Source organism: Sminthopsis crassicaudata, chromosome 4 (genome assembly GCF_048593235.1).
Source record: "Sminthopsis crassicaudata isolate SCR6 chromosome 4, ASM4859323v1, whole genome shotgun sequence".
Lineage (NCBI taxonomy): Eukaryota > Metazoa > Chordata > Mammalia > Dasyuromorphia > Dasyuridae > Sminthopsis > Sminthopsis crassicaudata.
The window spans coordinates 304,759,511-304,786,275 of NC_133620.1; the positions used below are offsets into that span (position 1 = coordinate 304,759,511).

Sequence of the window (26,765 nt, forward strand, 5' to 3'; positions counted from 1 at the left end):
CTTACAATGAATGATGGCCTACTTCTGTAACATATTAAGATCCCTTTGGATCCTGACTGTCACTTAGCACATTAGGATTTCTTCTCAACTTTGGACCATTAAAAATTTGATGGGCAAACCATCTCTGCTCATAGATAAATTTCTGATAGAAATTTTAAATAGCATAGGGTCAAGCAAAGATACCTGGCATACTTATCACATTGATGTCACATTGGAAGGTTGTACTGAGTTGATCAGATTATATTATATATATCTCATCCTTTTCTCCTCATCTCCATAAAAATAGTATATTTATGAAAAGCATTGCTAAAATCCAAGTAAACTATTTTCATCATATTTATTTTGACTAACTAGTTTAGTAATCTTATAAAGAAAAGAAAAGAGATTTATTTGACTTGACCAAATGATGAAGCCATACTGTTTCTTTGTAACTATTACTTCCCTGTCTTTTGACACCCCCTTTTCATACCTTCAAAAAATTCAGAATTTTACTAACACCCTGAGAAAGCACATTTCCATATGTAAAATAGAATAAAAAAAGATAATTATATGTAAAATCGTGAATATCTATTGTAGAGAGCCAGAACTCTGGAGAAATATACTTGAAACAAGGTGTTATCTCAGTGGAATTGAGATAATGATTTCTCTAGTTTATATGTACTTTGTACTTAGTATAGTTATACAAGTTGACATCTATTCTACAAGATTGACACCTATGATGATGTACTTATAACATAGTATATAAAAGCTTAAGAGATCTGGGAGGGAAGACAGACTTGGAGATAGATATAGGCCTGAAGGCTAGAGCTCAAGTTCTCTGACTCAGACATAGACTGGAGAACAGATTCGAGGAAGAGACTTCAAGATATAGACCTTCATGGTGGCTGGCCTGTCCTCCTTCATTTCTCCATTGAAGCCGAGATCCATCTGAAGGTTGCCCAGAAAGCTAGGCCAACCCCAGGGGAAGGAGACAGACTATGAAGAAGATAAAGACTTTGGACTTTATTCCTGAGTATTCTCATGGTGATTACTTTGCTGAACCAAGGCCCATTCAGAGGACCTCCAGAAAGCTAAACAGAACATAACAATCTATTATATATTTTTTATTTTTAAATTTTATTTTAAATAAGTATAAAATGGGGGGGGGGAAGCATATTGTCTGGTACGCAGCAGAATATGAGAGGATTCAATATAAAGCAATAAATTTCCATTTTAATAAAACTTATATAATAAATACTATACATTGTTTCCTAGCTAACTAGTTTTTCTTTGCTTCTTTGTAAGTTTTTTTTTGTTCTCTGCTGTATACTTTTTATTTTATTTTCCCCCTCCCCGTCACCCCCTTAAAGAAGACTATAAACAGGCACATATGTGTGTGTGTGTGTATATATATATATATATATATATATATATATATATATATATATATATATATACACATTATATATAAATACACATACACACATAGTACATATATTTATAATACATATATATACATACAATCACATGTACCATGATATCTGTGAACATATATATATGTAAGGCCAAATTATGCTTATTTCTATTTGCCATCTATTTTTCTGAAGCTGGATAGTATCTTCTTTCATAAATACAAGTCTTTCCATGTTTTTCTAAATCAATATCTTGTCATTTCCCTAGACTAGGGAATATTTTCCAACCCAATCACATTCTAACTGAGAGATAGTCTGTTAGAAGTTCCCCTCTCCCCATTTTTCTGCATTCCTTCTATTCTTGACTGTAGAGATTTTATTTATATAAGTTAGTTTTAATTTAAGAATGAAGTGTTTTTTGTTTTTTGGGGGATCTCTGGAGGCAGCTTTCATTTCAGTTCAGTAATCACCACATGAATAGCCAGAGGTTAAAGTCTAAGTCCTTTATTAGCTCTTTCAAAGTCTAGTCTTTTTTCCTGGGGCCCGGTTAGCTTTCTTAGAGGCCTGTTTCTCTCCTTGGTTCCTAGAGCTTGAGCTCCCACCTGTCTTCTCTGCTTTCTGAATCTCTCCAAATAAATCTTAGCTGAGGTTCCTAGCTTATCTGCTCTGCACTGAATATAAACCAATTATTATATCACTAGGAAACCATTATTTGTTGTAAGATTAAATCAATCATACTGAACCATGCTAAACTAGATAACCATTGTCTCCTCAATTCCACATAGTACCTTGTTTCAAGTTCTGGCCCATAACATCCCTCACTTTCTTTTGTTTTAGAGCATAAGGTAGTCATTCTCACTGACTTCTCAAGGAGGTGAGAACCCCCAAAAAGAATTTGATCACTCCTTCCCTGACTCCCGAAAAAAGGGATGAAAACATCATAAAAAGAGGTGATCATGCCCTCCCTGATGTCTCAGGAAAGGAGATGAAAACCAAAGGAAAATAGGGAATCAAACCAGATTAGGGGGTTTCTGAAGGGTCTCACTTGAAACATGTATACATAATTATCAACATGGGAGGTATTACACATAATTACATAAATTACATAAGCACATAGTAACACACAGGCCAGTAGCAATATAACAAATAACATGAATCAACATGAGTAATCATACATGTACATAAGTCCTATAAATAGTCCAAGAGGAATCTATTGTCCATTACTTTATGTGCGTAGAGAATCCAATGATTCCTGCAAGTTTTGAAATTCTGCAACAGTTTTATCAACAATTTTTTATCTCAGGAAATCCAATGATTCCTGTGGGTTTTGAAGTTCTGTAACAGTCTCATTATCAGTCATGATTTTTCAGTGTCAGATGTTTCTTAGGTCTTCTCCTTTGTTTTGAGGATTTTTCTCTCTGTCTCTCTCTGATGGACAAGGTGAATATGGCTCGTTGGCATCCATCTGATTCCTTCTCCATCTGTAGAGATAAAGCAAATCTTCTTCCCCAAGCAGTTAACCTATCTGGTCTCTTCCATTCACCACTTTCTGGATCTCTCCACATCATCTGCTGATAAAGATAGTGGAGCTGTTCACAGTGGACACTGTCCTTCTGGTGGGTTATAAAACCTGTCTGCCAGAGCTAGTGCATCTTTATCAAAAATTTAAAAAATTAATGATATAGAGAGCTAAATGTAGAAGTTCTGTGGCTTCCCCTTTCATTTGTTTTTTGAGGAATGTCTTAATGTCTGTTTCTCCTCTCTACTATTGTCTGTCCTTGAGGATTAAAAGGTATGCCAGTGGTGTGTAGAATCTGATTCTGGGCACAAAAGTGTGCAAAATGTTTAGAAGTAGATGCAAGTCCATTATCTGCTTTTAGATGCAGGTCCATTATCTGTTTTTATTGCTTGTGGCATACCCATAACTGCAAAAGCTTATATAAGGAATTCAGTGATTACTTGGGCTGTCTCTTTGGCTGCTGTTATTACAAAAGCAAATCCTGAAAAGGTGTCTACTACAATATGGATAAAATTCAGATGGCCAAAAGATTTATAATGGGTTACATCCATTTGCCAGATTTCACTGGGTCTCAAACCACGAGGGTTCTTCCTTAGAGGGAGGGTAGGAGTGTGGAAAGGAAGGCAAGCTGTATAGCTTTTTACTATGCTCCTAGCTTTCTCTTTTGTTATCCCAAATTGTTAACGTAAAACTTGAGCAGCAGCCTGATGATATTTAGAATGGGATTCTTGGGCTTGCTGAAATAAAGGAGTTCTGGCTAACATAGTTAAAAGACTTTGAATTTCCATCAAAAATAGGACCTGGAAGTCCACTATGTGAGTGGACACATAAGATATAAATCTTACCTGAATGCTTTCTCACTTGCTCTTGAAGTTCCTTAAAAAGCTGATATATATTTTATTTGCGCTGTGGCAATTCTTTGTACCACACCTACTGAATAGGCTGAATCAGATATTATATTTGTGTCTCCCAGATAATAAGTAAGAGCTAGAATGATTGCATACAATTCATTCTGCTGAGTGGACTGAAAAGGAGTTCTGACAATTTTCTTTATGGTTAAATCACAAGAGTATACAGTACAAATATTAAATTTGGATACATCTGTAAAGATAGTTGGTCCTTCAGAAACCTTTTCTTCAAAAATCCATTGTCAATTATGTAAGAGCTGGGTTATCTTTAATGGAGACCCATGTGTAAAATTTGGAGCTGTGACCAATAAAATTTGCCACTCTGCTATGGTTTCACAGCATACATTAATTTGTGCATTGGTATAAAATGTGTATATTTTATTAGGTATTATCCCAGATAATTGTACTGCTCGCTTAATAACCTTTAATAAAATTCTAGCCACAAGTACTGGGTGAAGAGTAAGGCTTTGTTCTGGTTGTGCTGGGAGGTTTACCCACTCTAATTACATACACTGTCTCCTTGATGAAGAACTGCTGTGGGTGCCTCTTTTGTAGCAAAACCTGATATTTTCAAGGTTTTTTGAGTGACTCTTTTATCCACATTGGATAAAGACAGTTCAACTTCTCTCAAAGCCTCTTGGGGTGTGGTAAGTTTAAAGCAGTGTCTCCCTTTAAAATGTCATATAAAGGTTGCAATTGATTGCTAGTTAAGCCTAACACTGGGCACATCCATTAGACATCTATTAATTTTTGGAAATCATTTAAGGTGTTCAACTTCTCTGTTCTTAAATAAACTTTTGTACTGTAATTGCCTTTGGATATACTTCATATCCTAAATTTTGAAAAGGAGCATGCCTTTGAATTTTTTCTGCATCTCTATGCAATGTGTAGTTCCTTAGTGTTTCTATGTTTTTTTTGGTAAACATGCTTCTGACATTTGTTCCTCAGGTGTACACCCCAAAATATCATCCATATAATATAACAATCTTACTTTTGGAAATGCTTTTCTTACTGGAGTAAGAGCAGCAGCAACATACATTTGGCACATTTCCTGTGGCAAAATTGTCCATTCATATCTTTTATAAACCAATCATTATATCACTAGGAAACCATTATTTATTGTTAGATTAAATCAATCATACTGCACCATGCTAAACTAGATAACCATTGTCTCATCAGTTCTCCTAAGTTAGTACCTTGTAAGCATCCTTGTTTTCAAGTTCAGAGTTCTGGTCCATAATATAAGATAATCAAAATTCCTACCAAATTCCTTTTATGACATATTTATGGTGCTACTTGTTTCCCTTATGAATATTGATGAAAAAACCTTAAATAAAATATTAGCAGGGTATTCCCAAGATAATACACTATGACCAAGTGCGATTTGTAACAGAGATGCAGATTTGGTTCAATATTGGGAACACTATTAGCATAATCGATCACATTAATAACCAAACTAACAGAAGTCATATGACTGTCTCATTAGATGCAGAAAAAGAATTTTGCAAAATACAACAGTCATTTAAAAACACTATTTAAAAACACTAGAGCACAGGAATAAATGGAGTTTTCCCTAGAATGATATGTAGCATCTGTCTAAAATCATTAGCAAGCATTATATGTAATGGGGATAAGTGAGATTCCCAGTAAGATCAGGGGTGAAACAAGGTTGTTCATTATCACTATCATTATTCAATATTGTACTAGAAGTATTAGCTTTTAGCAATAAGAGAAGAAAAAGAAATTGAAGGAGTTAGATTTTATTTACAATTACAAAACACTTTTTATACAAATAGAGTTGGATGTAATTAGAAGAATATTAAATGCTTTAACATTAAGCTAATGTAGTAAAAATGACAATTCTACCTGCATTAATCTTTTATTCATTGCCATTTTGATCAAACAGGCAAGAAATTATTTTATAGAGCTAGAAAATATAATATAATTCATCTGGAAGAACAAAAGGTCAAAAATTTCAAGGCAATTAATGAAAAAAAATAAAAAAGCAAAGGAAGATGGCTTCATTATACCTTAGCTAAAACTATATTATAAAGCGGAGATCATCAAAATCATTTTGTACTGGCTAGAAATTCCAAACAATGGAATAAGTTAGGTTCACAATACACAACAGCCAATGACTATAGTAATCTAGTGTTTGATAAATCCAAAGAGTCTGACTTCTGGGATAAGAAATCACTATTTGGCAAAAAATTGCTGGGAAAACTGGAAATTATATGGCAGAAACTAGACTTAGACGAACAGCTAACACCCCATACCAAGGTTTCGAGATTTAGATATAAAGAGTGATATTATAAGCAACCTCAGAGGACAAAGGATAGTCTAATTCTCTCATCTGTGGAGAAGGAAAGGAATATGGTTTAGAGAAGAATCAGAGAACATTATAAATCTAAAATTAATAATTTTGATTACATTAAATTAAAAAGTGTTTATACAAACAAAATCAATGCAGCCAAGATTAGAAGGGAAGGAGAAATCTGGGGGTGAGGTGGGAAATTTACAGCCAGTGTTTCTGACAAAAGTCTCATTTGTATTAAAACATAAAGAGAATTGACTCAAAATTATAAGAATGCAAACCATTTTCCAGTTGATAAATGGTCAAAGGATATGAACAGACAATTTTTAGATAAAGAAATTAAAACCATTTCTTGTCATGGAAAAAAATTATTTAAATTACTATTGATTAGAAAAACGTAAATTAAGATACTCTATGGTACCATCTCTCATGATGCAGGCTTAGATGACAGGAAAATACAATGATAAATATTGAAGGGGATGTGGGAAAACTGGGACACTAATGCATTGTTTGTGGAGTTGTAAACTGATCCAACCATTCTGGAGAGAAATTTGGAACTATGCCCAAAGTGTTATCAAACTGTGCCTACCCTTGATTCTCTTCTGGGTCTGTATCTCAAAGAAATCATAAAAAAGAGATAGCGATCCACATGTACAAAAAATGTTTGTAGCAGGTCTTTTTTTGTAGTGGCACGGAAATGTAAATTGAGTAGATTTCTAACGTTTGGGAAATGGCTGAACAAGTTATGATATGTGAATATAATGGAATGTTATTCTATTAAAAAATGATGAGCAGGCTGATATCACAAAAGCTTGGAAAGACTTACGTGGAGACTTCTGGCCAAGATGGTGGAGAGGAGCCATATAGCTGCTTGAGCTCCATGTTTTCTCACAGAATTTACTTCATGACAAGTCTTGGAGTTAATGCTTGACCAGAAAAAAACCCTACAAATAATTACCAACAGAAGACATCCTTGAAATTCGCCAGAAAAGGTCTGTTTTTTCTCGAGGAAGGGATGAACAGACCAGGCACAGGCTGAGGGCAAGTAGCGAGAGCAAGGCAGGTCATACTGCTCAGACCAGAGGGGGGAGGAGGGCGATTTCTGCCGATTCTGCAGAACGACCTTTACCCCAGTGTGGATATTCCGTCTTGGCAGCAAGAGATCAGCAGAGAAGGTGTAAACACGGGAGATAAAGAATAAAACCTCGGAAAGCTAGGTCTCTTGGGACCTGGCATCCCCACCCCCATCTGGAGTGACTCAGCGAGTTCTTAGAGCCTCAGAATCTCAGAGCACAGACGCAGCCATTGCTGTCCTATTAGTGCCTCACTGCTGTCCCCCGAAGTCTGTAGAGGAAGCCTGGTACACCATCCAGCCCCTCCCCAAAAGCAGATCAATTCTTTTTCTTGTCAGTTTGTTTTCTTTGATTCTGCTCTGACAAAATGAACAAAAAATTTAAAAGGGCTCTAACCATTGATAGCTTCTGTATGGATAGAGAGCAGACTTCAAACCCTGAGGAGACTAAATGCAGACTGTCTCCAGAGGAATCCCCTAAGGGGGATATGACCTGATCCTCAATACACAAGACTCTCATAGAAGAAATCGAAAAGGCTCTCACAAGAGAACTAGAAGAGAAATTGGAAAAGGAAAGGGAAGCTTGGCAAGAGAGTCTTGAGAAGTCATCCCATGCATTTAAAGACAGAGTGGATAAAGAAATCAAATCATTGAGAAACAAAATTATTGAATTGGAAAAGGTAAGCCACTCCAAGGAAAACAGGATTAGTGAATTGGAAAAAGAAAATAACTCTCTAAAAAATAAAACTGATGAAATGGAAAAAATTCCATAGAAGAAAAAAACTCATTTAAAAATTCAGTTGGACAGTTACAAAAAGATATAAAAAAAGTGAGTGAAGAAAATACATCATTGAAAATCAGAACAAGTAGAATTGAATGACTCAAGGAGAAACCAAGAAGTAGTCAATCAAAACCAGAAAAATTAAACAGTGGAAAAGAATGTCAAGTACCTTATTGGGAAGACAACAGACCTGGAAAAATAGATTCAGGAGGGAAGATCTGAGAATAATTGGACTCCCTGAAAAATATGATGAAAAAAAGAGCCTGGACACTATTTTCCAAGAAATTATCAAAGAAAACTGCCCAGACGTTTAGAAACAGAAGGTAAAATAGACATTGAAAAATTCATCAATCACCTAATGAAAGGGACCCTAAAATCAAAATGCCAAGAAAAATAGTGGCCAAGTTCAAGAACTATCAGACAAAGGAAAAAATTTTGCAAGCTGCTAGAAAAAAACAATTCAGATATGGCGGAGCCACAAAAAGGATAACCCAGGATCTAGCAGCGTCCACATTAAAGGAGCACAGGGTCTGGAATATGATATTCCAAAAGGCTAAAGAACTAGGTATGCAGCCAGGAATAACTTACTCAGCAAAAATTAGCATCTTTTACCAGGGAAGAAGATGGACATTTAATGAAATAAATTAATTCCATTTATTCTTGATGAAAAAACCAGATCTACACAAAAAGTTTGATTTCCAAATGTCCAAGACATTTCTAAAAAGGTAAAAAGAAATCTTGAGAACTATATTTCTGCCATAAAGATATATAAAGAACACATGTATAATTTGTTCTAGAAACTAGAGGTGGAAAGGAAATTATATCATAAAAAAGGATAAAGTGGAGGTACTACATTTTACGAAGAGGCAAAGGTAACCTATTATATCTGAGAGAAAAAAAGGAGGGGGATGAACATATCAATAGACATATTTGATTTATGGTGAAACTCCTTCCACTTCATTGAAAAGTGGGAGGGGAAAAGTGAAAAGGAAGGAGTAAGCTAAGGGGAAGGGAATACAGAAATTGTGAGGAAAGGGGGTAAGATAGGGAGAGGAATTTTAAGGTGGGAGAGGGATATTAAAAAGGGAGGGCTGGGAAAAGCAAGTGGTGCTCACAAGTTTAATACTGGGGAGGAGGGTAAGGAGGAAGGAAAGGAGAAAAGCATAAGCAGGGGTTAACAAGATGGCAAGCAAGACTTAGCCATTTTAACCATATATGTGAATGGGGTAAACTCCTCCATAAAGAGGAAGTGGTTAGCAGACTGGATTAAAAACCAGAATCCTACATGTTGCTTACAGGAAACACACCTGAAACAGGGTGATACATACAGAATAAAGGTAAAAGGTTGGAGCAGAATCTACTATGCTTCAGTTGAAGCCAAAAAACAGGGGTAGCCATCCTCATCTCAGATGAAGCAAAAGCAAAAATTGATCTAATTAAAAGAGATAAGGAAGGGCACTATATCTTGTTAAAGGGTAGCATAGATAATGAAGCAGTATCAATATTAAACATACACGCACCAAGTGGTTGCAGCATCTAAATTCTTAAAAGAGAAATTAAGAGAGCTGCAAAAAGAAATAGACAGCAAAACTATAATAGTGGGAGATCTCAACCTTTCACTCTCACAATTAGATAAATCATACCACAAAAATAAATAAGAAAGAAGTCAAAGAGGTAAAGAGAATACTAGAAAAGTTTGATATGATAGATCTTTGGAGAAAGCTAAATGGAGACAGAAAGGAGAACACTTTCTTCTCAGCAGTTCATGGAACCTATACAAAAATTGACCACATATTAGGACATAAAAACCTCAAAATCAAATGCAGTAAGGCAGAAATATTAAATGCATCCTTTTCAGACGACGATGAAATGAAAATTACATTCAATAAAAAGCTAGGGGAAAATAGGCCAAAAAATAATTGGAAACTAAATAATCTCATACTAAAGAATGATTGGGCGAAACAGCAAATCATAGACATAATTAATAACTTCACCCAAGAAAATGACAATAATGAGACATCATACCAAAATGTGTGGGATACAGCCAAAGCAGTATTTTATATCTCTAGAGGCCTACTTACATAAAATAGAAAAAGAGAAGGTCAGTGAATTGGGCTTACAACTAAAAATGCTAGAAAAGGAACGAATTAAAAAAGCCCAGACAAACACGAAACTTGAAATTCTAAAAATAAAAGGAGAGATTAATAAAATTGAAAGTAAAAAAAAAAAAAACAACTATTGAATTAATTAACAAAACTAAGAGTAGGTTCTATGAAAAAACCCAACAAAATAAATAGTAAATATAATTAAAAAAAGGAAAGAGGAAAAGCAAATTGTTAGTCTTAAAAATGAAAAGGGAGAACTCACCACTAATGAAGAGGAAGTGAGAACGATAATTAGGAGTTACTTTGCCCAACTTTATGCCAATAAATTCAATAACTTAAATGAAATGGAAGAATATCTTCAAATATATACCTTGCTCAGATTAACAGAAGAAGAAGTAAATAGTCTAAATGGTCACATTTCAGAAAAAGAAATAGAACAAGGTACTAACCAACTCGCTAAGAAAAAATCCCCAGGACCAGATGGATTTACATGTGAATTCTATCTAACATTTAAAGAACAATTAAGTCCAATGCTATATAAACTATTTGAAAAAATAGATATTGGAGGAGTCCTACTAAATTCCTTTTATGACACACACATGGTACTGATTCCTAAACCAGGTAGGTTGAAAACAGAGAAAGAAAATTATAGACTTATCGCCCTAATGAATATTGATGCTAAAATCTTAAATAAAATATTAGCAAAATGACTACAGGAAATCATCCCCAGGATAATACACTATGACCAAATGGGATTTATACCAGGGATGCAGGGCTGGTTCAATATTAGGAAAATTATTAGCATAATCGACTATATCAGTAACCAAATTAACAAACCATAAAATCATATCAATAGATGCAGAAAAAGCATTTGATAAAATACAACATCCATTCCTACTAAAAACACTTGAGAGTATAGAAATAAATAGACTATTCCTTAAAATAATTAGGAGCATATATTTAAAACCTTCAGTAAACATCATATGTAATGGCGATAAACTGGAACCTTTCCCAGTAAGATCAGGAGTGAAACAAGGTTGCCCACTATCACCATTACTATTCAATATTGTACTAGAAACACTAGCCTCGGCAATAAGAGCTTAAGAGATTAAAAGAATTAGAGTAGCTAATGAGGAAACCAAACTATCACTCTTTGCAGATGATATGATGGTATACTTAGAGAACCCTTCTCTAATATACTTTATAAGTATATTCTGCTGAAAAGCTATTAGAAATAATTCATAACTTTAGCTAAGTTGCAGGACACAAAATAAATCCACATAAATCCTCAGCATTTTTATACATTACCAACAAAATCCAACAGCAAGAGATACAAAGAGAAATTCCATTCAAAATAACTTCTCAATAGTATAAAATATTTGGGAGTATATCTACCAAAGGAAAGTCTGGAATTATATGAGCAAAATTACAAAACACTTGCCACAAAAATAGTCAGACTTAAATTATTGGAAAAATATTAAGTGCTCTTGGATAGGTCGAGCGAATATAGTAAAGATGGCAATACTCCCTAAACTAATCTATTTTTTTGGTGCTATATCAATTAGACTCCCAAGAAACTATTTTAATGACCTAGAAAAAATAACAACAAAATTCATATGTAAGAACAAAAGGTTGAGAATTTCAAGGGAATTAATGAAAAAAAAAAATCAAGTGAAGGTGGGCTAGCAGGACTAGATCTAAAACTATATTATAAAGCAGCAGTCACTAAAACCATTTGGTATTGGCTAAGAAATAGACTAGTTGATCAGTGGAATAGGTTAGGTTCACAGGACAAGATAGTGAATAAATATAGCAATCTAGGGTTTGACAAACCCAAAGATCCCAACTTTTGGGATAAGAATTCATTACTTGACAAAAACTGCTGGGAAAACTGGAAATAATTATGGCAGAAACTAGGCATGGACCCACACTTAACACCACATACTAAGATAAGATCAAAATGGGTCCATGATTTAGGCATAAAGAACGAGAACATAACTAAATTAGAGGAACATAGGATAGTTTGTTTATATCTCAGACTTGTGGAGGAGGAAGGAATTTGTGACCAAAGGAGAACTAGAGATCATTTATTGATCACAGAATAGAAAATTTTGATTCTATCAAAAGGTTCTGTACAAACAAAATTAATGCAAACAAGATTAGAAGGGAAGTAACAAACTGGGAAAACATTTTTACAGTTATTAAAGGTTTTGATAAGGATCTCAACTCCAAAATATATAGAGAAGTGACTCTAATTTATAAGAAATCAAGCCATTCTCCAATTGATAAATGGTCAAAGGACATGAACAGACAATTATCAGATAATGAAATTGAAACTATTTCCACTCATATGAAAGAGTGTTCCAAGTCACTATTGATCAGAGAAATGCAAATTAAGACAGCTCTGAGATAGCACTACACACCTGTCAGATTGGGTAAGATGACAGGAACAAATATTGATGAATGTTGGAGGGGATGTGGGAAAACTGGGCCATTGGTGCATTGTTGGTGTAGTTGTAAAAGAATCCAACTATTCTGGAGAGCCATCTGGATTTATGCCCCAAAAGTTATCAAACTGTTTATATTTTTTGATCCAGCAGTTTTACTACTGGGCTTATATCCCAAGGAAATACTAAAGAAGGGAAATGTGCCAAAATGTTTGTGGCAGCCTTTTTTGTAGTGCCTAGAAACTGGAAAATGAATGGATGCCCATCAATTGGAGAATGGTTGGACGAATTATGGTATATGAATGTTATGGAATATTATTGTTCTGTAAGAAATGACCAGCAGGATGAATACAGAGAGGCTTGGACTTACATGAACTCATGCTGAGTGAAATGAGCAGAACCAGGAGATCATTATACACTTCAACAATAATACTGTATGAGGATGTATTCTGATGAAAATGGATATCTTCAACAAAGAGAAGATCTTATTCAGTTCCAACTGAACAATGATGGACAGAATCCAGAGAAGGAACGGTGGGAAATGAGTGTAAACTGTTAGCATTTTTTGTTTTTCTTCCCAGGTTATTTTTACCTTCCGAATTCAATTCTTCCTTTGCAACAACAGCAACAAAAAAATTAGGTTCTGCACACATATATTGTATCTAGGATATAGTATAACATTTAATATGTGTGGGAATGCATGCCATCCAGGGGAGGGGGTGGAGAAAAGGGGGGGAAAATTTGGAACAGAAGGGAGTGCAAGGGATAATGTAAAAAATTACCTATGCATATGTACTGTCAAAAATGTTATAATTATAAAATTAGTAAAATATTTATAAAAATATTTTATGAAAAAAAAAAGACATGAACAGATTCTGAGTCATGTGAGCAGAAATAAGAGAACATTCTATGCTAGATTATGTGATAATCAACTTTGATGGACTCAGCTCTTTTCAACAAGGGGGTGATGATTCAGGTCAATTACTACAGACTTGAGATAGAAAGAGCAGTCTGTATCTAGAGAGATAACTATGGAGATTGAATGTGGATCAAAGAATAGTATTTTTACCTTTTTGATGGTGGTTGTTTGCTTGCTTGTTTGTTTTCCTTTTTCTTTGTTTTTTTTTTCCACTTTTGATCTGATTTTTCTTGCACAGCATGATGAATATGGAAATATGTTTTGCACATATTGAGCCTATGTTGGTTGCTTCCTCTGGGAGAGGTGGGAGGGCAAGAAACAGGGACAAAAATTTGGATCACAAGGCTTTGCAAAGGTGAATGTATAAAACTACCGTTGCATTATTTGGAAAAATAAAATACTTTGGGAAAAAATCCTTAAAGAATAATCAAAGTTACCCATAATATATCAAAAATGTTTTTACTTTATAATGTTGTTTAAAATCTAATACTTCTGACTTTATATCTTCTTTTCTCTGGTTTTTATGAAGTTCCTCACCTTTTCTTCCTATTAAACTTTGTTATTATTTTTCAACTTAGGAAAATAATTTTTTAATAATTAATTGGAATTGGGAAATGAATGTAAACTGTTATTTTTACCTTCTGAATCCAATTCTTCCTGTGCAACAAAAAAATTCGGTTCTACACACATATATTGTATCTAAATTATACTGTAATATATTTAACATATATAAGACTGCTTGCCATCTGGGGGAGGGGGTTGGGGGAGGAAGGGAAAAAATCTGAATAGAAGTAAGTGCAAGGGATAATGTGGTAAAAAATTACCCATGCATATGTACTGTTAAAAAATGTTATAATTATAAAATAAAATAAAAAATTAAAAAAAAAAAACACTCTTAAAAAAAAATATAATAATTAATTGGAATGCCATGTATAGACAAAATTGTCATTTAATAATTACATGGCTTTACCTATCCATGGACAATAAGTATTAACTAACTTTAGATCTGTTACTTGTATAAAAAGTGTTTTATGTTTATATTTATATATGGATAAATTCATCCCATTCACATTTTAAGCTATAATTGCTTGTTATACATTTTACTTATAACTACTTGTATATCTTTCCTATTTTTCCTATCATTCTCATCCTACTTTAATCTCCTATTTCTCAACTACTTCTCCAAGAAACCCTCCTTTATCCTCTCCTCTCAACCTATCCCCTTTCAATCTTTTCTCTCGATTTAGAAGATTTTTATACCCATGTATGTGTACATATGTTTATATGTTTGTATGTATGTATAATGTTCCCTCTGTAATCCATCCCTGATGAGAGTAAGCTTTCAGCAGTACCTACTTTCCCCCCTACTAACTTCTTTTGTATTTATTTATTTCCCCCCCCCCTTTTTTTTTCTGGCTTCATTTGTATGAGATAATTGAATTATCCCATTATACTCTCAACCCAAGCCTTTCTATTAAATTATATAAAACTAAATTGATCAATCTAGTCATCAAAAATTGATTATTTTTTCATATATAAGTATATCATCTTATTGATTGCTTTATAATTGATCATTAATGTTTACTTTATATTTCTTCTGAATTTTCTCTTATCTTCTGTTGTTTTTTCCACAAACTTATGAAAGCCTCTCAGTTTGAAAAAATTTTCCCATTCAGGATTATGCTGAACTTTGCTGGTTAAATTATCCCTAGTTTTGCTCATATCCCTAGTTTTTTTTCGCTTTATGAAATATAGTATTCTTGGACTTAATGGTCCTTCAATGTAGTAACTGCTAGGTCTTGTGTATTTCTTAGTGTAATTTCAGGATATTTAAATTTTCTTTTTCTTGTTGTTTCCAGTATTTTTCCTTTACCAGGGAAACTTGAAACTTGGATATAATATCCCAATACATTTTATTCCTGGGGTCTCCTTCTGGTGGTGATTGGTGGATTTTTTCCTATTTCCTATTTCTATTTCCTATTTCTGCTTTGCTTTCTAGAATTTCAGGGCAATTTTCCTTAATTTCTTATACTATTGTATTGATTTTTTTTTAAATCATAATTTTCAGGCAGTTTTTCTGATGAGATGTTTTATATTCTATTTTATTTTTATTCTTTAGATTATCTTTTATTATTTCTTTGTGTCTGAAAATGTCATTACCTTCCCTTTGCTCAATTTTAGTTTTCAAGGAATTATTTTCTTCAAGTTTTTGGTTCTCTATTTCAAGTTGATTGACTTTCTTTTTATACTTTTCTTGATTTTCTTGGTTTCCTTTTCCCTTCCCCCATTTTTCCTTGATCTCCCTTATTTAATATTTAAGATCCTTTTTAGGTTCCTTTAAGAAATCTTTTTGTACTTTCAGACCATTTGATGTTTCTTATTGAAAAAGTAGATTTTTTTTTTAAGCTCCATTATCTTCCTCTGAATATGAACCCTGATCTTCTTAATTCCCATAGTAACTTTGTAATTATCTATGGTTAGATCCTTTTTCTTTTGCTTGCTTATTATTATTATTTTTTTTTAACTTTTATTTTTAGCACCTATTAATGTGATCAAGTTCTAGTCCTGAGATATGGGAAATTATGCCTCCAAATCTCAAATTCTCTTTACTGTTATTTTCTGAGGTCAGTGCTCAATCTTGGTTTCTTCTCTTCATTCCTAACCCCCTTTTCATTGTTCCATAAATGATCTTACTCCCTGCAATCCCTTTGGTGAATACAAACTATATTTGTCCTATTTTTCTCTGGAACTGAAACCTGGGATTTTGCTTATCTGCAAGTCCTCTCTCCTCTAACTAATACTGCATTTTCCAAATGTGTGAGTCAGTATGGATGTATTCCTTGACTTTGGAAGGTTACTCTTTTACTTCCTATCTTTTACTTGGCTGTTTAGGTTGTCAAAGAGATGAAAGTTTCTTAGGCTGCTGCTGCCTTCTAACCCCAGCTGCCCTCAAGGCTTATTATTTGTTGATTCCACAGAATTGGCCTAAAGGTGTTTGCAGTTTATTTAGATTGAACCTTCGTTAGAGGTCAGGTTCTATGAAGCTTCTAGAGTGTCTTAGAAGAACCATTTCTTTACCTTGACTTTTGTTTCTTTCTGCTACTCTACATCCCCTCTAAGGTAATGTTCTGTCTTTTTCTGGAAGAAATTTTGAGAGCTGCAAGTTTTCTGACCTGCTCCACCCTCTTCCCAGAATACTCTCTCTTGGCTTGCTTTTTATAAAAGTAAAATAACAACAGTAATAATTATAACAACTAGCATTTTAAAGCTTGAAAAAATACTTTAAAGATATCTCATTTTATTCTTAAAACACTCCTAGGAAATAGATGAGGAAACTGGAGCGGAAAGATGTTTAATGATTTGTCCAAAAAGACACAAATAATTAAATATCTGAGGCAGAGTTTGAATGTAGCTCTTTCTTACTCCAATTCCTAATGCTCCAACCATTACATCATATATCTACCTATATTTTAAAAAATTAATTGTATTACTTTCAAGGTTTTCTTGCATGTTTGTATTTCCTTCTGTACTTTCTTCTTTTCTGTACATTGAAAAATGTTTCAGTGATCATTATTTCCTTTTGGGGGGGAGGCAACACTATTACTAGCCTCAGGTCTTCCTTTCAAATCTCTTCACTCCTTCAGTGGGGGAAAAAAAAAGAAAAAACAAACTTATGTAGCCAATTACCATAGTAGTCATGTCTAAAATCGTGTATCTCTTTTGTACCCATGAGCCATACCAATAGATTTACTTTCAATAGTAAACAGTCAACTCAAAGTCAAGGCAATTACATGAACATTAGTTAAAACAAAAGGATTCCCTTCTTAAATCTGGGGTATTCAGAAATACAGATTACATTAGCAGGAAGAAAGGATACACCCAGATTACACTAATAGAATACAGAATGAGTGAATTTGTCTCTTTTGTAGAGCCCCTATGTCTTTCTTACACTGTTCCTTTTAGGCCTAGCACTCTTGTGGAAATGCTACTCCACTAGCTTCCCTAGACCTGTTCCTTTCTGTAGTTAAACTGACTGATGCAAGACACTCTTGCTAAAGGATAAGGGAAAAGAAATTCCCTCTCTCCTTTGTTCCACTGTCCTAGAAGCACAGGAGCAAATGTGAAGCATAAGTCCTCAATAACTATCTTTTCTTAATAGATAACTCTCCTCTCAAATGCCAGAGGCCATAGTATTGGCTCCCTCTAGAGATGACTAGCTTATTTTTTAAATAAAAATATTTGCTGAAGGGATGTCATTAAGTCCTCTCAGCCAGTCATTTCCACATTTCATATATGTGGTCAGTTGCTTTCATCCAGTGGCCAAAGATGTATGGTCCTCTGAAGTTGATTAAGAAACTCCTTCCCAAAAGGAGAAAAGAAATGTTAAACACATTTTTACACTAGCCAAAGTCTGAAAGTGGCATGCCTGAGCCACTCCAGGTTTAATCCTCTGTACAAATCAAAACCTCTTTACAAATCAAGAATGGAATATTCAAGTTTTTCACTTTTTGTAATCTTTAAGTAGGTCACTCAGGTTATCATTCAATGCCTTAAAAAGATGAAAGTTTGAAATGGGCTTTACCACTTATTGTTGCATACAGTTCCTGTAATTAATTTGTGATATCAAGATGCCTATAAAGGTACAAGCTAGCATTCTTCATATTTCATATAAGTAACTTGCCAGCACAGTAATATTGAATGCAGGTGCCTAATAACATATTATTCATTTTATGAAAGAAAAGCATGCATATATATACATATATATGTATATAAAATCAAAATACAGTCATCATGTTATATATAATTATACATAAGAAAATTATACATAGTAGGTAAACATTGGTCAAGTACAGAAATGCATACGTATAACTTTACAAACTAGTTTACATTTCACTGAAGTATATAATAATAGTATATATTGACATATATCAATATACATATCAGTACTGCATTCATATTAATAATGCATCATTTTTATGACATGATTAAATATAGTCTTCACTTAGTTTCATCTGACTACAAGCATAATCACCCATCTATAGGTAGTGAGTGCTCTTGTCACTAAGCCTTTATGGTTCTCTTTTTCATAGATTACATTGAAATTTTCCTGAAATAATTTTTATAGAAATACTATAATAAGCACTTTGAAAAATAAACTATTCACAATCAGAAAAGAAAATTTTATTAGTGAATCTCTACATTACTAACACTTTGAAGGAGAAGAATTCCAAACAGGAACCTCCCTAGAAAGCCTTTAAAATTCAGAGGGCATTCTAGACATATCTGAGATGATCTCCCATAGTATAGCATTCCCCTAGTGCCTCTTTTCTCTCCCCCCCCCCCATCTTAATTGGATTTGGTAGTTAAAGTCAAGTTGGTTTACTTTTAACAAAATAAACCCAAAGCAAAGGTGTTCATTAGCATGAACAATAGTAACAAAACATTCCTTCCTTAAGTCTGTGGTTCAGATCCTCTGCATCACTGAGAAGATTGAACATACACATAATTTATATGAATAGAGAGAAATACACATCTCCAAGATAATTCATATTCCAGAACCCCAAAAGCCTTTTTTTTTGTCCTCATAAAATTTTCACAATTTTCCTTTGTCAGTTAGCATTTTGCCAGATGCTTCCCTAGTCTGTGTCTCTCCTTTCCTCCTTTTTTAAGCCTGCTTTTTGTGTTGGCTAGTGATTTCCTTGCTAAATAGTAGAAGTAGAGAGAAAAACACTACTTTTATTCATCCTCCCATTCCTCATTTACTATACTCTCCAAGAAAAATAGGTTAAAATATACCTATAAATAGGGTAAAAAATAAAAAGCAGGTCCTCAAAACTTTGTTCCTTTTAGAATAGTCTGATTTTTTTCTTTTCCCTGGTCCTTTGGCAAGTTTAATTACAGAAAGAAACAGGTCTAGGAAAAGTAGTGGAGTAACCTTTCCACAACAGTTTTTCTAAACTGTTATCTCTCATGGTCTCAACTAATTTTACAGTTATCAAGCTTATATTGGACCAAGAGATATAACTGATTCTCTCAATCAATTAGTAGCTATTTCATTCATGTCCTCAGTTGGCTTAATCCAAGGCCTTCTAATCCATTCGTGTTTATTAAGGAGTTTCTTAACACTTCTTATAGGAAAAAGCATTTTTGAAATAGATATTCCCTGTCCAACCAAGAATTTATTTATTTTTTTCTCCCCCGAGGCTGGGGATTAAGTGACTTGCCCAGGGTCACACAGCTAGGAAGCATTAAGTGTCTGAGACCAGCTTTGAACTCCTCCTGACTTCAGGGCTGGGGCTCTCTCCACTGCGCCACCTAGCTGTCCCCAACAAAGAATTTAAAGAGAAATAAAAGATACTTCCCACTCAGTATATACACATATATTTGCATATGCATATATGTGTATGTGTATGAGATGAAAGATCACAAATTTTGGGAGGGCATGGGGAATCACAATTCAATGTTATATAAAACAGTTCAGTTTTAATTTAATAGAACACTGCCTCTTTCTATGATTTTTCCCATTTTAGTTTATTTTTGTTATAATCTTAGTAGTCTTAATTAAACAGACAATAATTCTCAGATCTATAGAGTCTTTTCTATTATCTCCTTACCTTTTTTGTTAAATAAATCTAGCTTGCTTTTAAAAAAGCATAAAAATAATTTTCCTGTATTTTTTCAGGGTTATTCGAGGGCTATCAACAAAGGCGTTACATAATCTTACTCCACAAGCACCAGAATACATTACTACCACTAGTAAGTATCAGTCACCTGAAACTGCCTCAAAATCAGCCTCCATTTTTCCTATGACTGATAAATAGTAACTGTAATTATATTTATGTGATATGAAGGCTTAGTCAACTCTTCAGAAATCCTGGTTTTCTCTTTATCTCTTGCTGGTAAGTGTATAAGGGAAAATATATCAGCTTTAATGTACAAGACTAACTCTAGTTTAAATTATTGTAGAATTTAACCAAAAAAGTGTCAGGTATTCAACCCTTTTTAGGTCAATAGCTTTTTGTTCAATAAATGAAAATGCATTAAGTGCATGCTTATATGCTAGCCATTGGGAGTACAAATTAAAAATCAAAAGAAGCGTTTAGTAACAACAAAGTTGGGAAGACCCAAGGATTCTCTTATATAATGAGAGATCAGATCATTGCTCAAGAGTCTGGAAAGCATAGTGATAGGGAAGTTGTCTAAGTCCTAGTGTTCCTTATGTTACAGCAGCAAACTCCCTATATATGAGGTACTTAAGGAGCCTGGGCTCATGACTTGGGAAGGGGAATTAATAGTAGTGTTCAAGTGAATTATAGTCTCTGGATTGGTATGGGGATGGGGGAAGAGGAGGTCACAATACCACTTAGATATACCCTGAGATAATATTTGTAAATAAAGCATTTAGCAATGCCTTTCAATAAATAAATGTTTATTAACCCACTTATTAAAAACAAAACAAAACAAAGAAACAAACACTTATTGAATTCCATGGTTTGCTGAATAGAGTGCTGAGCCTGGAATAATCAGGAAGACTTATTTTTCTTAAATTTAAATCTGGCCCCAAACACTTATTAGCTATGTGACCTTGGGCAAGTCACTTAATTCTGTTTTTTTTTTTCAATTTCCTCTTTTGTAAAATCAGCTGGAGAAGGATATGATGAACTACTTCATTAATTTTGCCAAGAAAACTCCAAATGGGATCATGAAAAGATGGATAGGGCTGAAAAACAACTGAACAAACAGAAATCCAGATCATATGATCAACATATCCTCCCTCCCTCCCTCCTTTTGACTTGTCAGACCTCTTCAAAATGAATTATATATATAATGTAGTGTCAGCTATCTCTGTGATCAAAGAACAAATGAGAACTAACCCTTAATGTGCTAATTCAGCACCCCTTCAGTCACTAGTTACCACATTCTGGCAGGACTGTACAAGCTGACCCACAGGCTCATAATAGAACTCAGTTCTACCTATTCTCCTACTCCTTCCTCCCTTCTTGTACCCTGGGAAACTAAAAGGCAAAAATTTGCTTTTGTTGGAACTACATCATGGCATGTAACAATAATTAAAGAAAGAAGAATAAAAGCAAACTGGGGCTAGATGTCAGCATATGTGGTATTTGAGGTTGCTTGTGGGAAAGACAACTGGCATCCTTGAGGGAGAGACTAAAGTTAGTGAAGCATGAACTGCATAGTATGGAAGGGAGCCCATCCTCTGGGATAACCCCCATTTTGGGCGAATGAATCATAAATTGAGTAAGTGGTAAACTCTAAATGAAACCAAGATCTCAGCGTGAAGAAGATTTAGGTGAAGGGTCTTGATCATAAGTAAATAAACAAGCAGAGAAGATGTTAAGAACAAAACTAAATATGTCTTCCAGATCAGCTAAACTAACCTATATGTCCATGAATAAATATTATAAGACAAAGGAAAATAAATACACCTGATGAGGTAGAAGGAAAACATAGAACTATAGCAAAATTATTCTTGTTTGGTTTAAGGGAGAGATAAATATGAAAGCAGAATTTGTAGCCTCTAAAGCTGATGTAATTGGCAGAATAGAAAACCTTAAATCTCAGGAGTCAGCTTTACGAAAAAGTAAAAGCAAAAAATAGAGCAAATGAAATTCAAATAACACAAGAGTATTTTATACTCACCAGAAAATGCAGGACAAAATGAAAAAAAAAAAAAAAGTCTTCTGAAGAGCAGAGAAGCTCAAGATTCAATTCAAGGAGATCTACTTTAGGTTATAAACTTTTTCAATACAGGATCTGTCTTTTGTTCCCCCAACCCCTTTTGTATTCCCCAGTATTTAATACATAGTATGCACTTAATAAATGCTTATTGACTTTCTGCCCTGCTGGGCAAATCTGAGCCTAATCATAAATGAAAAATTATGGACATTCCAAAAATCTCTAGGAAAACAAAAAAACAAAAACACAATTATTTTTAGTGTTCTTGTATAGAAAATCAGACCCTGGCAGACAGCTCAGAAATAGAAATACAAGAAAGGTAAACACGTGCAGTTATCTGGGAAGACACATAAATAATGTTATCCTCAGAAGAAAAAAGGAAAAAATCTTAGAAAAGAAAGAAAAATATATAGTTTAAACAACAATGGAAAGAACACCGAGATATCTTTCTTAAAGTACACAGAGACAAGAGTGAGAGCAGTGGTCAAAAAGAAGTGATGATCAAGAAACAGAGAAGGAAGGAAGGAAGGGAGGGAGGGAGGGAGAAAGGAAGGGAGGGAGCAAAGAAGGGAGGAATTGGGACCTGACAGGAACTATAATTTTCAGGTATTAGTGCTTAGTGAAACCTTTTTTCCTGCCTGAGGAGAATGGAAATCAATACTTCTAGAGTCTACTGTCATCCAGAAGAATGGGGAAGAAATGGAGTAAAATAGATCAAATAAAAGGGAAAAGTGACATACTGCATATGAAAACAAAACTCTACAGTCTTTTGCTTAGAAGAAACACACTTAAAATTTTAAGAAAGACATACACAGAACAAAAATGTGAAACTAGAACAAAATTTACTATGCATTGGTGAATCTATAAAGAAGGCATTTCAGTTACATTATCAAATAAAATAAAAATATTCACAACATAAAAAAGGATAAATAAGGAAATTTATGATGAAGGGAACCATAAATTACAAACCAACATCAATATTAAATTTATGTCCTCCAAATGCCTTAGCAACTAAATTAATGAAATTAAGCGAATTATGGTTTACACAAATCATAATATAATTAATCAAGAAATTGTAACAGCCCTCTTTCAGTTTTGGATAAAACTAAGAAAATACTGATGAATAAAAGGAAAAACATAGAATTAAACATATTACTGAAGAAACTAGTAAAAAGATCTTCCAAATGAGACTGCTAAAGAATATGAACATTTCACAATACTATATGGAACCTTTAAAAATTGTGAGATATTGCAAACATGTAAAAGAGAACACACCCTTTATAGAAGATTAAAATTATAATCAGTTCAAGGAGCACATGTAAAATACACAAATGATAATGGATAATTAACAATGAAATTTTAAATAATGAATGAAGAATCAAAGAAGAAATTGTAAGAATTCTATCAATCTTTTAAAGAACAGTTAGTATGAGCATTACACAAATTATTCTCAAAAATTGAGGAAATACTCTACCAAACAAATATGATCTTCAGTTATAAACTGAAGAAAGATGCAGAACAGGCCAGTATCATTAATGAATATTGATTCAAAAATTTTAATAACATTGTCAGACAGACTGTGGTAATTATTTTAAAAATCATTCATCTTGACTGAGTTGGGTTCATACCAAAATGTAGGGATAGTGCAACATTAGAAAAGCAATATAATTGATCATATTAAAAACAAAACATTATCTTAGCAGATTTAGATAAATTGTTCATCCTGGTGAAAAACAATTCATGCTTTTAAAAAAAAAAAAAAAACCCAACAAAAAAACCCCTCAAAGTTTAGGCCCAGAGAAACTTTTGTTAAATAATCAAAAAGCACATATATATTGTACCTAGGATATACTATAACATATTTAATATGTATGGGAATGCCTGCCATCTAGGGGAGGGGGTGGAGGGAAGGAGGGGAAAATTCAGAACATAAGGGAGTACAAGGGATAATGTTGTAAAAAAAAATTACATATGCATATGTACTGTAAAAAAAAGTTATAAAAGTAATAAAAAAAAGAAAAATAAATAAATATTTAATTGAAAAGTATACATCTCTAAAAAGAAACGCAAGCATATACCAATTGTTATATACCAGAAATTTCCAGAATAAAAATAAAACAAGGACTTTTTTCTTTTTTACTCTCTCCATGATTATTTCGTTTAGTTCTAGAAGAAATTAAAGACATAGAGGTAAAGCACAATGGAAATTACCTCTTTTTTCAGAATGAAATATGATAGTTCATTTAGAAAATTCTAAGGAATGTGTGACAATGCTATGTGAAATAATACTTCTGCAAAATCACAATAAATCCTCAAAATCAGCAATATTTGGATAGAATAATAACAGAATCAAGAGACAAATATAGAGGGAAGGTTCCATTACAATAAATAAAATATGTAAGATATTTGGAGATCAAAGCACTTCTAATTTAAATTCATATATAAAGTGTTCTGTAAATATAGAATGGTAGAAGTAGCTAGAGGAATAATATGTCAACTAATCAATACAATACTTTATGGAACCTGATTAAATAATCACAAAATTCATTTGGAAAAATAAGAAGGGGGGGGCGGAGCCAAGATGGCGGAGAAGAAACACACGACTCAGTGAACGTCCTCACTCCCTCACAACCAATTAGATAAATTAAGTCTCAGAATTAGCCCAGGACTGATAGATACCACGAGGACTGGAAGCACAACTTACCAGCTGAAGAGAATCTGGAGTTTCAACAGGAAAGGTCAGTTCTCAGGGGAGGAATAAGAGAGACCAGCACAGACGGTGGGGTAGTGGCACACTGCGCCCATTGCGCTGGGAAGGGCTCTGGGATCAGAGAAGCCACTGAGGTAAAGGAATCTGGCACAGGCTGTTAGCTCTTCTCTGCTAATTATTTAGCAGTTCAGAAGAGAAAGCCAAAATATTTTAAAACTCAGATTAGATTTTCCCCAATCCTGGGGGTGACTCAGCAGATCTCGGCACCAGGGGGTGTGGCCTCAGCTACCACCTGAGAATAGTTAAGAGATTGACAAGTGGGTGGATACGGCCCAAGGCAACACACCCTGCCTAGCATAGCTGGAGGGAGTGGAACTCAGCTCCAGGAAGTCCCAGAGAAGCGGAACCTTTGAACTAGGGACCGTGGTTTCTGGCAGACACTTCCAGTTTGAGCGCAGGGGCTTCTCACGTCACCTGCTGCAGACATCCACGCCCCACCCGGACACATAGGCTGGGCTTCGTGCTATCTTTACTATTCTACGCCCTCGGGCACAGCAGGGCTAATCACCTCTGAGGCACTTCCAGGGAGGGGGTGGGGAACTCTCTCCCAGAGCTCTATCTTAGCTCAGGCGCAGGAGCCGCTGCATCCATCCGGTCTGGGAGGAAGCTGGTAAAGAAGTAAATAAATATTTTCCTACCCCAGGGACAGACCTCAAAAGATTTTTTAAGTATGAGCAAAAAAGCTAGAAAAACCATAGATTCCTTCTATACAGAGAAAGAGCGGGTATCCAACCCCGAGGAAGTTAACAGCAGAGAGACAGCAGATAACAACCTAAAGGGGAACGATCCCTGCCCCCCATCACATAACTCTCTCCTAGAAGACACTATTAAAAAATTGAGGGAGATTGAAGAAAAATGGGGAAAGGAAAGGGAAGCTATGATAGAGAATAACAACGTCCTGAAATTGGAGTTGGAAAAAATAAAGAATTCACAGGAGATGCAGGGAAACAAAATTAGTGAATTAGAAAAGGTTAAAAAAACACAGGAAAGTAGGATTTCTGAATTGGAAAAGATAAAAAAGTCTCAAGAAAATAGAATTTCTGAATTGGAAAAAGAAAATAATTCTCAAAAAAAAAAATTAGGGAAATGGAAAAAAATTCAATAGAGCAAAATAATTCATTTAAAAACGAAATTGGGCATTTACAAAAAGAACTAAAAACTGTGAAAGAAGAAAATAACTCCTTAAAAGTCAGGATGGAACAAATAGAAATGAATGATTCACAGAGAACCCAAGAATCAGTCAAACAAAACAAAAAAAAATGAGAAGCTGGAGAACAACGTCAAATACTTACTGGGAAAATCTATAGACCTGGAAAATAGATCTAGGAGAGATAATCTGCGGATTATTGGACTTCCAGAAAACTATGACCAAAAAAAGAGCCTAGATTCTATTTTACAGGAAATTATCAAGGAGAACTGTCCAGAGATAATAGAAACAGAAGGGAAAGTAGATGTGGAAAGAATTCATCGAACTCCTTCTGAAATAGACCCTAAAAAAAGAACACCACGGAATATAGTGGCTAAGCTGCAGAATTACCACACAAAGGAGAAAATCCTGCAAGCAGCTAGAAAAAAACAATTTAAATACCAAGGTGCCACAATAAGGGTCACCCAAGATCTGGCTGCCTCCACATTAAAAGATAGAAGGGCCTGGAACCTGATATTCCGTAAGGCAAAAGATCAAGGACTGCAACCAAGAATGAACTACCCAGCTAAGTTTAGCATCTTTTTCCATGGAAGAAGATGGTCATTCAATGAAACAGAGGAATTCTATATGTTCTAAGAAAAAAACCAGATTTAAACAAAAAATTTGATCTACATCCACAAGACTGAAGAGAAACA

At 34.2% G+C, this 26,765-nt stretch overlaps 1 protein-coding gene across 4 annotated transcripts in view; it reads left to right on the forward strand.

Annotated features, from left to right (window-relative positions):
* Nucleotides 1-26,765, forward strand: part of TBCD (tubulin folding cofactor D) — a 436,500-nt gene that overhangs the window by 250,157 nt on the left and 159,578 nt on the right. For all 4 annotated transcript variants that reach the window (XM_074264992.1, XM_074264995.1, XM_074264993.1 and 1 more), the window contains exon 20: nucleotides 20,139-20,212. In XM_074264992.1, the coding sequence (XP_074121093.1) occupies nucleotides 20,139-20,212 (74 nt within the window). The remainder of the gene's footprint in view (nucleotides 1-20,138; nucleotides 20,213-26,765) is intronic.